The 14,453-nt window shown below is 41.3% G+C and overlaps 1 protein-coding gene across 7 annotated transcripts in view; it reads left to right on the top strand.

The window, feature by feature from the left end:
- Nucleotides 1–14,453, top strand: part of Fgf13 (fibroblast growth factor 13) — a 526,201-nt gene that overhangs the window by 434,972 nt on the left and 76,776 nt on the right. The window contains exon 1 of one of the 7 annotated variants that reach the window (XM_006257592.2): nt 12,025–12,937. The exons of the other annotated variants lie outside the window; for them this stretch is intronic. Coding sequence (XP_006257654.1) covers nt 12,751–12,937 — 187 coding nt within the window. The 5' untranslated portion in view covers nt 12,025–12,750. Of the gene's footprint in view, nt 1–12,024; nt 12,938–14,453 lie in introns of those variants that run through there. 7 annotated transcript variants of the gene reach the window in all.

The raw sequence follows: 14,453 nt of genomic DNA, 5'->3' as shown, positions 1-14,453 counted from the left end.
TCTGTTATCTTCTGTATTGTCCCTGAGTAAAATTTTGTCCTTCTGTTTTATAACAATGATCATAATTTATAGCTACATATTTATGTTATCATGTAAAATGATGACACTGCAATTTCCATATAAACAGGACCACGTCTGACTACGTCACTCCTAATTTTCTACAATTCAGCCTGACACAAGGGAAATGGTTAATGATTTGACACGTGAGATGAATAGAAACAGTTCCCACAAACAGAGAGTAGGATGAAACTTAGAAATTCTAAGACAAAATCATAAAGGATTGAGATTATTAGTTACAGGCAAAAGGACTATGTAAAGGAGATAGTCATCAAATACCCAAATACCAATATAAGAAAAAAATAATATGATTCAACAGCAGAGAAGCCAATAATATACCTCATAGCCAAGAATACTAAATTATTTCATTTAGAATAACATATATATGATCTTTTACTTTTTAAAACCTATTTGTGGTTTTGATACTGTGGTATAATTACACTATTCTCTTTTCTCCCTCCAAACCCTCCCAAATATGCTCCCTTAATCTATTTCAATTTCAGGGCATATATATATATATATATATATATATATATATATATATATATGATTTGGTGTGTTTGTGTGTGTGTATGTGTGTGTATGTGTGTATATGTGTGTGTGTGTGTGTGTATCTCTACTCACACACATACACACACAACTGAGCCTGCTAAGTCCACATGTATTCAGGGCTCACCATTTGGTGTTGGATAACAAAGTGATATATCTGTATATTTTTAAGAATTTATTTAAATTTTATGGGTATGAGTGTTTGCTTACATGTATGTAATTTACAACTTGTAAGCCTGATGCAGGAGGCTAGAGGAGGGAATTGTATTGTGGGGAATTCAGAGTGATTATGGGCTGTTATATCAGTGCTGGAAATGAGTATATGTCCTCTGCAAGAGCAGCAAGTGCTCCTAAACACGCAGTAATGTCTCCAGCCCAGTAAGAAGATTTAATGACATAAAAGTCATATAGATAGAGCCACAGAAGCAGGAAAGAATGAATGCGGTCATCTAGTAAGTTCAACTTTTGCTTACTTGTTTCTTAAAAATCACAGAAATATTAGATCAAATATTACCATAAGCCTTTAGTAATAGATAAGAGAATTCAAAAGCAAAAGCTACAAGTGACACAAAGAAGGAATTCAAAAGTAACAGACATGTCAAGAGTAGCAGAAATTGATGGATGCATGAGCAGACAGACAGTCAGACAAGTAGATGAAACCTATATTTATTTCAGCTGAAGCTCAATGTGGAACACTTAATGTGGAACAAGTCTTCTACGTAAGACCAGGAGGCAAAAAGAAAATCTGGTTAATAAAAAAAACCCAAGGTTCAAAATCCAGGGACACAAAATATAGGAGCACTGGTAGTATAAGGAATTAGACTTCCCATCTGAATTTAAATATTATTTTGAGAAATTAATCTAAAAAATTGTACTCTGAGCTAGTGAAATCCACAAAGCACTGAGAGCTAAAGCCACAAACCTATAAAGATCAATGGCTATGTAGTGTTCACTTGTGCGTTATATAGAAAAAGGCCTTTCTGCTGAAGCTGAACCCACGCTCAGATCTATGCAGTAAGAAGACAATAAAAGAACATCTAGGCGAGTCAGCAGTATTCCAGAAATAAAGTAACATAAAAGTACCCATAAGTAACTGGGTATAGTTGTACATACTTGTAATCCCAGCACTTTGGAAGGTCAAGCATGAGGTATTTTTTTAACAACTGTTCTATTGTGATGAAGATACACCATAGCCAAAACGACTTATGAAAGAAAACATTTCATTGGGGTGCTAGCTTATCATTTCAGAGAATTAGCCATGACTACCATAACAGGAGCATGGCAGCAGTTAGGCAGGCAGGCATGGTGCTGGGTCAGTAGCTGAATTCTTACATCTGATCCACAAGCAACTAGTCAGGAATAAAATGGACACTTGAAACCTCAAAGCCCACCCCCATTGATACCTCCCAACAGTTCAACCACCTGAGCACCAAGCATTCAAATATATGAGCCAATAAGGCCATTCTCATTGAAACTACAGCAGCTATGTAGAAGAAAAACAGGCTTTAAAAGTGTTCACTGGGATAAAGGAAGGCATAAAACCCTTTATGATTTGGACAAGATATGAATAATGTGTTGCAGTATCAAAAAATAAAAGACATATTAGGAATATTGTAAAATAAAAACATAGTTTTAGTTCATATAGAGCTCTATAATATAATATGCAACCTACTATATGTATGTGTATATTCCACTAAAATAAAAATAGCTGGTAGACTCAATTTTCCTAAGGGAATCGATAGTGCATCCTGTTCTTCAAAGAAAGATGAAGAGATGTAATTAAGAAAGAGAAGTAAGAAATCGTGAAGGGCAAAAGAAGTTTTATAAACAGAAAATAGAAGTTGGAAAAGTAATAGGGTGAGGTTAAAAAGTCAACAGGAAAGCAAGAGTCCATGGGCAAGCTTACAAAACTGAAGAAAAATAATTGAATAACCTTAGACACATAGGAAAAAATTAGATATATTGTTAATATGTTAAAAAATCAACAAAATCCTAGTTGTCTCTCTAGGGACTTTTAAAAATTAACATAAAGTAATTGCTCAAGACATGAAATAAAATGAGATGGAATAGTGAATATGAAGTAAGGACACTGGTTCTTTTTTTTCTTCATCTTTATTAAATTGGGTATTTCTTATTTACATTTCAATGGTTATTCCCTTTCTCGGTTTCGGGGCCAACATCCCCCTAGCCCCTCCACCTCCCCTTCTCTATGGGTGTTCCCCTCCCCATCCTCCCCCCATTGCCGCCCTCCCCCCAACAATCACTTTCACTGGGGGTTCAGTCTTGGCAGGACCAAGGGCTTCCCCTTCCACTGGTGCTCTTCATCCTCTTCATAGGATATTCATTGCTATCTATGAGGTCAGAGTCCAGGGTCAGTCCATGTATAGTCTTTAGGTAGTGGCTTAGTCCCTGGAAGCTCTGGTTGCTTGGCATTGTTGTACATATGGGGTCTCGAGCCCCTTCAAGCTCTTCCAGTTCTTTCTCTGATTCCTTCAACGGGGGTCCTATTCTCAGTTCAGTGGTTTGCTGCTGGCATTCGCCTCTGTATTTGCTGTATTCTGGTTGTGTCTCTCAGGACAGATCTACATCCGGCTCCTGTCGGCCTGCACTTCTTTGCTTCATCCATCTTATCTAGTTTGGTGGCTGTATATGTATGGGCCACATGTGGGGCAGGCTCTGAATGGGTGTTCCTTCTGCCTCTGTTCTAAACTTTGCCCCCCTATTCCCTGCCAAGGGTATTCTTGTTCCCCTTTTAAAGAAGGAGTGAAGCACCCGCATTTTGATCATCCTTCTTGAGTTTCATGTGTTCTGTGCATCTAGGGTAATTCAAGCATTTGGACTAATAGCCACTTATTAATGAGTGCATACCATGTATGTTTTCCTATGATTGAGTTACCTCACTCAGGATGATATTTGCCAGTTCCATCCATTTGCCTATGCATTTCATAAAGGGCACTGGTTCTTAAAGGACCTCAAAGACACTAAGCATCTGAACTAAGGTGTTGGAATGTGCTCATGTGAATTACACACACACATGGAGAATTCTGGTGTCCCTTAAGATTTTATTTTAATTAAACAGTAACAGTGTTCTGGCAAAAAAGTAGGAAACTATATATTAGAAGCAAGAAGAATGTCATTAATATGGAGATTCTAATGTTTTCAATATTTTTATTTTGTAAGTTCTATTTATTTTTATGTGTATGGGTGTTTGTCTGCATATATGTTTGTGTACTAAGTGCGTTCGTTGTTCTCAAGGAAGCCAGATATGGTGATGTGTCTACTGGGACTAGAGGTACAGTAAGCTGCAATATAGGTTTTGGTAATCAAACCCAGGTACACTGGCATAGCAGTCAGACCTCTAAACTGATGAACCCTCTCTCCAGATCCACAGTACTTTTAAGTTCCAATGAGATCCTAGTTGTTTTTCTTCAATAAGAATTTTAAATATACATAGAGTCATCACCAGGATTAACTAGCTAGGAAAGTTATTTTACAAGAATTTGAATTTAATTATTAGATTAAAATTTAACATAGATACAATAAAATATCTGATGATGCTTTTGTGCAAATCTCTGGACTCCAAATTCCACCATTGTTTCTTCAGAAATGTGTAGTCACCGTGATATACATGCCAATGTAATGTTAATTTTAATTGGCATCTTTCTAAAGGGATTACTGCTACTGAACTCTGTTAATGACAGTCATAAATTGATAACAAGCATCTACTTGAACATCAGTGTTGACAATATGAGCTGAACTGAGATCTGTGGGAAACACAATGGCTTTACAAGTAGGAAAATAGAAACCTCACAAATGTACAGTTGAATGTTCATATAACAAATCAATTTCTCACAGTCCTTACCATGCTTCCTGACCATAATCATAATCAACATTTCAGAGAAGGACACTACTAGAGAAGGTTACAATACAAGCTCAGCTTTCTACCAGGTGCTTCAAGTATGAAAACATAAAAACCCAAAGTTTCCAATGGTCTCTCAACTGAGAAGAAGACATATGACCTAGAAAACAGAACCTGGTCAGTTTGGATTCACAAGTAAAATTACGTAACTTCTTAGCTTTCCCTAACATCCTGTGTCATGAGCTGTGTTTTCTGAAGTTAAACACATTTCCTGCTCTCTTAGCCAGTCTTCAGTCTACATTTTTTGGGCAGGATCCCGCCCGTCACCACCACCCCCGCCCCTCCCTGCCTCCAACACACTGGACATTGAGTACTGTTGTAATATTTGTGTTTCTTATGATTACATCTTTATTACTTCTGAAATGCAACTTGCCGTTCACTGGTTGCCAGAAACAAATCATGGAAGAGACAGTGAAGAGTACAAGGGATCTGAATTCAGAATACATGAATTCAAATTCTGGCTTCATCACTTTCGAGCTGACCAAACTAATTATTCTCTCTTGGCTTTAATTACTTCATCTGGAATATGGGATAAATAAACCCTTAAGGTAGTTGTACCCATTATATGAATAAATAAAGTACTCAGACTAGTAACTGGGGTAAATACTCATAGGTTATAGATATTAGTATCTTTGCATCCCTTGGTTACTCAGCAATGTAAATCTTGAATAAATAAATGAAAGCTTGAACATGCAATTCAGGTCAAAACTTTGACCCTTTCATGCCTCTATTTGCTTCTCTAAACTGAAATCCAAGGTGAGCATTCAAGTCTCTGTTTAAAACTGCCTGAGTCTTCAGCTAAATACATTCACTCAGTTGATTGTACTTTTTACTGTTTGTCAGAAGGGGAAAGTGAGAGCAAATTAGTAAAAATGGATATTGGAGAAACCCCTATTTGCAAACGGATAGTGACGGGCTTCCTACCATGGAAGTACTTAGTCTGTGTCTAATATTTTTCCCTCTTTTGGCTGAACTCAAGCTTCCTGTAGCTGAAAGCAGATGGCACAAAAAAGCTTACACTGTGGAAAGCCAGTTTTCCCTGTATGAAAAGAACTGAGAGAATTGGAAGTACTTTAACTTCTTGTCTCTGCTAAGTGGTGATGGAGATAAAGGATGAGAAATTTCCTTTGGGTCTCATAGAATTCAAAAGCCTTAGATTACCAAAGACAGACTCCTCCTTAGTGTCAAACTATTTCCTGGGTTGGGAATCCACAGGATGACATTAAGCAGTGGTTTATAATAACTGTATTTTTATGAGAAAGTTAGTTATGTTTTATTTATATATCACTCTAAGAGGTTATTGTAAAAAGTATTATGCACTATGGTTAGAGTCTGCCTGTCTTGTTTTCATTTTTATTTATTTAATAATTCACTTTTATCAAACAAAGGAAGAAACACATTCAATTTAGAACATGGTATATTTTATCTTTTCCACTTACCCAAGCCAAGATAGAGCCATATTCAGCCACTACTTCAGCAACCCAAATTCCAGACCAAGTGCCAAGGAGGAAAGCCTTGTACACATATATCTTATTGGCTGAGAAGTCCCAGTTTAAATACTGGCACTGCCACTTGGGTACTTGCCAGGGAACCATTGATACAACACTTAGTCTCGCTAGACTTCACTTTCTTCACCAATAAAATTGAAATCATGATAATACCGACACTATATGTTGTTTTTTTTTTTCAAAGAACCCTGCTTGTCTATTTATACCCAGGATATCTACTGGATTCTAGTATATTTAAGACTCTAGATACAGTTCTAAAGCAGAACAGAGTGTGTAATATGCACATAGAGCATCTACACTTTTCTTATTGGTCAATTTTCCTACAGCTTTTCATTTGTATAAACAACCATATTGGGCCAGAAATGAATCCAGCATTTGAATATTTTGCTATGTGTTATATACATTTCTAATTTCATAAAACATCCAAGTTTCAGCGGGCAGAAACTTCTTTATGTTCTTTAAAACCTATCAGTTTAGGTAGAGGCAACTCTTCCCTTTACCATCTTCCAATTGTTGAATGGAATCTTGAGGCAAACTCACTTTTGAGAATCTGATAGCTGTTGTTGACTTTGGGTGTTCTGACACTACTGAAGCAACCTTGGGCTATAAACACATTGTATCTAAAAAGTGCTTTCCACAGGTTGGACAAGACCAAATTTTTAAAAAATGAGTGTGACTGCCTTCACACATACACTTTAAGGGAAAAGGTGCTCACTACTCCAAGTCTTATAAAGCTTTCTCAATAACAGCATTGCTAGTCTAGTCCCCTTCTCAGATCATTTAATTCCTAGCTGCAGACCAAAGGTATACGAACAGTGTGGTGAATAGCATCCTGAGGGAAACCAACCCATACACCCACCTCATAAAACCTTCCATAGACAGAAAATGAGTCATCAGTTATACTATTTGACAATCCTTGCTGAAAACAGTGCTGACCTCCTACAAAATGTAAATCTACACAGACTGACACTTAAGCCCATTCCCTTATGGTATCTACTGATAATCAAGGAGGAAACTTGATTCCATCCCAGCAATCCGCCATTTCCCTTCAGAGTCTCTTGATTAAATGGCAGAGTAGGTAACTAGAAGCCTTGAACTCAGCTTTGCAGCTGCCATGGCTAATTGAATGGTAAAGTGCTGGATTCACAGCTGTGATTAATACCATCAGGGTTTTTATGGTGTTAATGTTCATAAATTATGACTGAACAATGAAAGTTTTATGCAGGTTATAGGATTTTTCTTCTTAAAGGATCAGAATTAATCAGTGTTTTCTCAATTGATTTTAAATATAAATCAGAGGTGGCTTGAGTAAATTATATGGCTTAAGTATTAAGAGAATGATCTCAGAGAAAGGACATAATGAAAACCAAGCCACCTTAGTGTGGTTCTGAGGGTCCCATGGCTTTTCATTCTGAATGCAAATTAAGACAGCCAATTGATTTCTGTAAAAATTAGTTCTGGAGCCTTTTGTTCCTGAAGTAGAAGTCCTCTGAGTGATCTAACTAGGAGAGATTCCTAGTTTATTAGGCAGTAATAAATGTATCAGGCCATTCTATAGAATACAATTGTCATTCTTTTTGTTCCTGGATTTTCAGGATGACATTGACAAAGTCTCCTTAAATTGCATTTTTCTTCCTGCTTGAAGTTAAGTGGTAAGAACCTATTATAATGGCTTTTCTCTAAGCCCCTCATTTGTATTTCTATCCAGTTGGTTTTGGGGGAAGCTCTTGGACATAATTAGAGACAACATAGAATGTGCTACTTGCTGTTCTATCTTCTAACCATCCCCATGTCTTATTCAGTGAGTGAAAAAGTCCCAGTGTTGCTTGACCCTGATACACTTGAATCTGACCCCCTTCCCACTCTTGGAGCTCATTATTAGTTCTTAACTGTAATTGGCTATGGAGAGGTTTTGATGAACTGTTAGGAGAGAAATAGCAGCAGGGGAAGAGAGGAAGCGAGGAAGAGAGGGAGAGAGGGGAAGAGGGAGACAGGGGAAGAGGGAGAGGAGGAGAGACAGAGAGGGAGAACATAAGAAGGAACTGGCAAGTGGCTGTGATAATGTTTAACTTTGTGAAGGAAGGGTGTTCAAAATCTTTCATTTTCAGAGTTGCAGAAAGACAGCCAATTGCTTCATGCTCAAAAGATTCTGAGACTGTTACTGACTAGGCTGTCTCAACTCTCTTCTTTCTGCTCATCACAGTCACATCTGTTTGGATTTCTGTCTTTTTCCTGGGGAGGCCTCTGGAGAGCAGGTCCCCTCAGCTTCTCAAAGCTCATCTGAGGCCTGCCAAAAACACTGACAGAGAACGATCAGCATTCTATGCTCTGATAACTCCCATTAATCTTGGAAAACAGTGCTACAAACTCGCTTCAAAATGAAATCACAAAGAGGGGGGATTGAAGGACTTAAGCATTTCTCTTTGGGATTCCAGGGATACTTTATATTTTGATGAGGTAGGAAGGGACAAACGGCACAGACTAGAAAATAAGGAGGAGCAGGGGTGTTCACAAAATGAAGCTAAGACACTCAGACCTAAAAAGCTTTTTAAGGAGCAGCTCATCCAGGCATTTTCAAACATTCTTTTTTTAGTAGTTATATTTTTATGTTTATTTTTTAAAGAAATCACACAATGAGCTGTGGTACACAGAATAAATAGATGGAAGAAGTGCCATGTTTAAAACATTGTCCAGAGAGCGTACTTTTTGGGCTGCCTGCTTTAAGGGAGCCAGGTATCCAGCTTGGAAGTGACTAACATTGTTCAAGATATTCCTAACAACGGGAAGAATACCATACCCACCAAACTCATATGTAGGGGATACAAAAAAACAAAACATGTCTCCTGACTAGTAGGGTGTCAGGATAGAGTTATTTAGGAATGGAAATAGAGAAAACTGCTAAGAAAGTTTATTTTTGGGGAATATGTTCAAGGCATGAGCTTGGTGGATACAATAGGGAACAAGAAGTATGTGGAAAACAAGGGAAAATAGACCCACACAACCTAGAAGAGTTCAAATTATGAATCTGGAGGGTACCCAAAAATCCTGTAGCAGAACTGGTACTGATAAAGCAAGCCAAGGGAAAGGGTGTTTTGGAAGCAGGTGTCAAAAGAGAGTTCTTATTGTTCCTCCCACTCAAATGCCATTCTACTGGTCTGAGATGGCAGTGGAGAGGAAATAAAAGACAAATAGATTTTTCTAGGACAGGCTGCAATTCTGTCTTTCATTTTGCCCTCCTGACATACATAGAACTTGGGTATGATTCCTCTTTGAGGATTTGAAACTTGTATCCATGCTCTTCTTTGAGATACTAAGCACCTGGAAAATAGAAATGGATGGTAGGAAACCAGGAAAAGCATGCTTTATTTATAGTTAAGCCAATTGGACAATATGACTTAGAGGGACCCATTTGCTCCATGTACATACCCATGCATATCTAGGCATGCATGTGTGCCTGTGTGTGTTTGAGTGTGTATTAGTGTGTATCTATCTACATGTCTGTCATATGGTGAGGAGGGTGCCCACAGAGGCCAGAAGACTGTCGAACCTCAGTGATCAGCCTGACATGAGTACCTAGTACAAACAGCAAATGCTATTATGCACTGAGCCATGTCTCAATCCCTGCAGATGTCTTTCTTTATGTTTTGGATTGAACTGACTGTAAGTCACAGACATCTTAGTGGAGGAGAGAGAATGCATGTGGTCTACAGACAGACAGAATACAGAAAGTTAGGGACATCCCAATCCAGTCTCATCAACAACACATCAGATATTTTCCCACGGAAATGAAAGAATGAGGTGGAGAATATGAAGAAATAGAAGTAACTCTTGGATGGTGACAAGGAATGTGTCTTACTTATTCTATTATCCCCCCCCCCATTTGGGAATTAGCAAGGTTAATGGGGGAAGGTTGTTCAATGTGTAAATAACAGGTGGGAGGAAGAAGTTCTGGGGTGCTATTGCCCAGGAGGATGACTATACAGAATAATGGACTGTATATTTACAAAAAGTTACAACAAACTTGCATATTTCGTGATAAATAGTATTTGACTAGTTGTTTTTAATGTAAAACATTACACAATGTATATTTGTTTTAAGAGACTGTGGTACTTCCGTAGTAAGTTTATTTTTATATTTTATGCAATAGCTAAAAATAAAGTTTATAAAATAACTAAGAAGAAAAGAGTTAAAGCAGGAGAAAGGTATTTGCTAATACCTGTGGACTCAAGTTGTCAGCTTTGGCCTGGTGGACCCAGGCACACATGTCATAGAGTTCAATTCACAGTCAAAAACCAAAATAGTTGATGGTAGATAAGGACTAGAAGGGAAGCAGATGATGCTTGCATACTTGTGCTTTACAATGATAACTGCCCCTCTTGGCTATATATGCGGAAGTCTTCTTTCATGAGTCTGTTTACTGACACTATCTAACCCAGAGAAGCCAGTAAATCCACAGGCACTCTAAAAATATTCCGGGGATATTTAAGCAAATAGTAAATAGTTTTCCCAGAGAAATGAATGAAAAAGAATGTAGGAAAGTCTTTTTCATTCCCTTGTAATATTTCCTAATTCTTTGCCAAGGCTATCCCTTTGTCCTTGTTTAGCATTTTCATATACTGGATCAGGAATTCCAAAAGAGATGTGAGTTGAAGAACAGGGTCCCTTGAATAAAGTACCAGAGTGAACTCATCCTAAATATCTGCCCCTGGTCATGGTTTCTTCTGATCTAGCTTGATGAAATTACTTCCCTTCCTATTCATGGAATTTAACCAATTGCTCTTTCTGAGTGGAGACACCTCTTCCACTGGAATCAATACCAACCACTCACTCATCAATTATTTTCAATGGATTTTGACTGATGTAGACTATATGACAAGGAAATGGGATGACAGTAAACGAGAGGAGTTCCAACTGTGGAGGCATTCCAAGCACAGTGGGAGAAAACCAGGGGTCTTTGCTCCATTTTAGCAGATGTGGTCTTTGCTTTCTTGGACGGTTTGGGATAAGTTATTCATTGGTTTTGCATCTTAATTATTCTCAAAAGATCTGGGAAGGAGGAGGGAGTCCAGTACAAAAAGGGTAGAGTCCTATTAGAGATTTCTATTCAGCCTCAGAGATTAAACAAAACAGCAAAATAATCGCATCTAATGGTACAGAGGTGGATGGACACTTAATGCATTTACAAGGACTGAGGAAGGAACCCGTCAGTATAAATAAGCCAGCAAAAGACCAAGTTGATTCCAGAATTAGTGGGTATATAGATGAACCTGCTTGGTTTTGAGGAAGAGGTAAAAGAAGGAAGCAGGAAATGGAAGATCTATGCTTTTTTCCCCAGTGTTTCCTGTGATACTTGCCCAAGCTCCCTGAGTGCCTCCCAAATGGCCAGATGAGGGGGGCGACGAGGGAAAAATAAACGGGATTTGGCCTGCACACTTTGGCAAGAAATGAAAAGTCAGCAGAAACCACTGGGTGGCAGCGTGGTGTGCTGGAGCAGCTCTGCAGTGCCTGCTGCTGCCGCTATAGTGGGGGCTGAGCCCGTCTGTGTGCCCTGGCCTCCTCTCCTGAAGGGCTACAAGTGTAGACATGCAAAACATCTCCGCAGGTCTCTGGTGGGATGTGGGCTATTACTGAGCCATGTGCAGGAGTCTGGGCAACTTCCTGGGGCTCTGGCTAGGGTTAACTCCGAGTTCTGCACTCAAGGCACACCCTCGCCCCTCTCCTCCCAGCCCCAAAGCTCAGCAAATCTCAGCTTCTGCAAGGCAACTATCTCACCCTAGTGCCTCCTCCATCACCTTTTCTCCTCAAGCCTCTTTTAGGGAATGGGAAAGAGGGCTTTGGGCGACGGGGCAGTGTCTTGATCTCCTACAGGTGTTCGTGGGAGCGGGGACTCTGCACCCGGGGGGTGGGGCGGCCGGGGGCGGCAGGCGGGCGGCAGCCAGTAGCTGGGTTCCGGGAGGGAGGGAGGGGCCGCCGAGGCAAGGAGGGGGCCTCCGCCAGGCTGTCGCGCTCTTCTGGAGGGTGCCTGCAGCGACTGAATTCTTGTGCTGCGACGGTGCCGCGCCCAGAGCAGCAACCACAGCGACGATGCCAGGCCATTACCTGTTTGATCCCTGCGGGAAAGCTGGCACCGGCCAACTTTTGCCGATCTTCAGGCTGCGAAGTTGCAAGGACTAGTGGAAGCGCCGGAGGGGCCAGGGCGAGGGCGCGCTCCCCCGTGCGCTGCCTCCTCCCTCCTCGCGCCCGCCGCCCGCGCCCGCGGCCTCTCTCCTGCCCGCGCGCTCTCCCTCCGCCCGCCTCCCTCCTCTGGCCCCCTCCACGCGCCACAGGGCGGGGGTGCCGCGAAACTCCGACCCGAGCCGCTCGGACTTGCACCGTGTCCTAGGGGCTCAGGGGCCGAGCGCACGCAGTCACAAGCGCAGCTCTCTGCCTGCTGCCAGTCTCGCCTGCGATCCCGGCCCGGGGCTGTGGCGTCGGTTCGGACCAAAGCAGCCAGAACCCGCGCGGGAGCCGGAGCACCCTCGGAGGAGCTCGGAAGGCATGCTGAGCCCCCTCCTCGACTGAAGCCGGAGTGCCCAGAAGCCCCGGCCAAGCAAGCGCAGGCTAAGGAGACCCAGGCGGCGAAGGCGCGAGCCGTTGGCAGCGCAGCAGCGGAGGAGCAAGAGGAGGCGAAGGCAGAGAGGGGCCCCCGAAGAAGTGGTGGTGGTGGGCGTCGTGGCCATGGCGGCGGCTATCGCCAGCTCGCTTATCCGGCAAAAGAGACAAGCCCGCGAGCGCGAGAAATCCAATGCCTGCAAGTGTGTCAGCAGCCCCAGCAAAGGCAAGACCAGCTGCGACAAAAACAAGTTAAACGTCTTTTCCCGGGTCAAACTCTTTGGTTCCAAGAAGAGGCGCAGAAGGAGACCAGGTCGGAAAGGGGCTTTTGCCTTTATCTTTTTCCCTCTCTTACTTTGCGACTGTGAAGAGGGTTGGGGGCGGCATGGAAGCGTAGGTGAGTTTGGATCCTAGCTTGTGCAGATGAGGCCCCCTAGCCGGAGTGCGTGCGTGGGAAGGCGATTGCTTTTTTTTTCCTCCGTAACAGTTAAACAGGCTTGCTGCATTGCAACTGCCCTGGGACAGGCACAGAGCCCAGGAGCATAGCTCCCCTGGAGGTGCACCTTCCGCTTCAGACATGTCTCATGCATGTATTTGTGTGCATGCCCCTGGGCTAAGGGAAGGCGTAACCTAGACAGGCTGTCCCTTGCTTTGGAGATCTCCAGAGAGGAGCAGGGCTGACTTCATTGCCCACCCCTCCTGGAAAACCCGGGGAACCCTTATCTTGCTTTCATCACTGCCAGCCAGACCCTTCCCCTCCTGGTTCCACTCCCAAGGGCTTTCCACTGTTTAGGCATTCCGTTTCTTTTCAGGACAGACGTGACTTGTGGGGCAGCTTTGAAACGTTTGCTGGAGGGGGGAGGTGGTAATAATTCTAGAACCTTGCGTCAAAGATCTTAGTGATCTGGTCAGACTAGTAAAACGAATAATTTGACATTAAATATAAGACAAAAGACAGGACTTAAATCATCTTCAGGTTGTGGGTCCTTTTGGACCATTTCAGTGCTAAGATTGGCAAGACATTCCCAGGACAGAAGAAATTCCAAGAGCCTTAGGTGTCAGGTTGCGTCAAGGTAGACCTTGGGGGCGGGGAGGAGGGGAACATGCAGTTTATTTATTGTTCTTAACCATATAAACCGTTCGCACCATTTTCTTGCCTTTTATTTGAAAAGTATTACAGCAAACCAGACTTACTCTTACATCAATTATTTCTGTGTATTCTACACACCCTGGAATTTCCAAAAGCAGGAATACGTCTTCAGTTTGCACAAAGTTTGTAATGCATAAGCTGTGAATTATATTTGTTTAAAAAAGCGGTAACAACGTGTGATTATGTGACACCAATACATATTATTTTAATGCAGGTGTCTGTATTCAATAAAAGCAAATAAATTAAATGCTTGATTAATCTATAGTGATTCATAATTGAAGATCATTTTAATCAAGAACCCATGTTTTAAGTAATCACGTATTTGATATTAAATTTGAAAATAAGTATGATTTTATTTTCCTTCCTCCTCATTAGCAGAAACTGTTCTTTTCACATTCATTTTCCATGAGAAAAAAAATCTGACAGGGATGGAAATGGCTAGTTTTTCTACCTGCATCTCATCGTCTTGTATGGAAGCCTCAGTTTTGTGGATAGAGGTCCTTTGATGGTATTCCAGGTTAAATACATAGCCTTCTACAGTTTGTGCTGATTCTTAAGGGAATGGTTGCTGGTGGATTGGCACCTGGCTGGCAAGCTACTGGACATTATTTTTCTATTTATTTGCCTTCCACATGAAAAGTAACACGTTATTCAGAAGGCAGACTATCCCACTCGCCAA

The sequence above is a fragment of the Rattus norvegicus genome, chromosome X (assembly GCF_036323735.1).
Source record: "Rattus norvegicus strain BN/NHsdMcwi chromosome X, GRCr8, whole genome shotgun sequence".
NCBI classification, from domain to species: Eukaryota; Metazoa; Chordata; class Mammalia; order Rodentia; family Muridae; genus Rattus; species Rattus norvegicus.
Note: the sequence above shows the minus strand (reverse complement) of the source record. Positions and strands in the feature narration are given on the sequence as shown.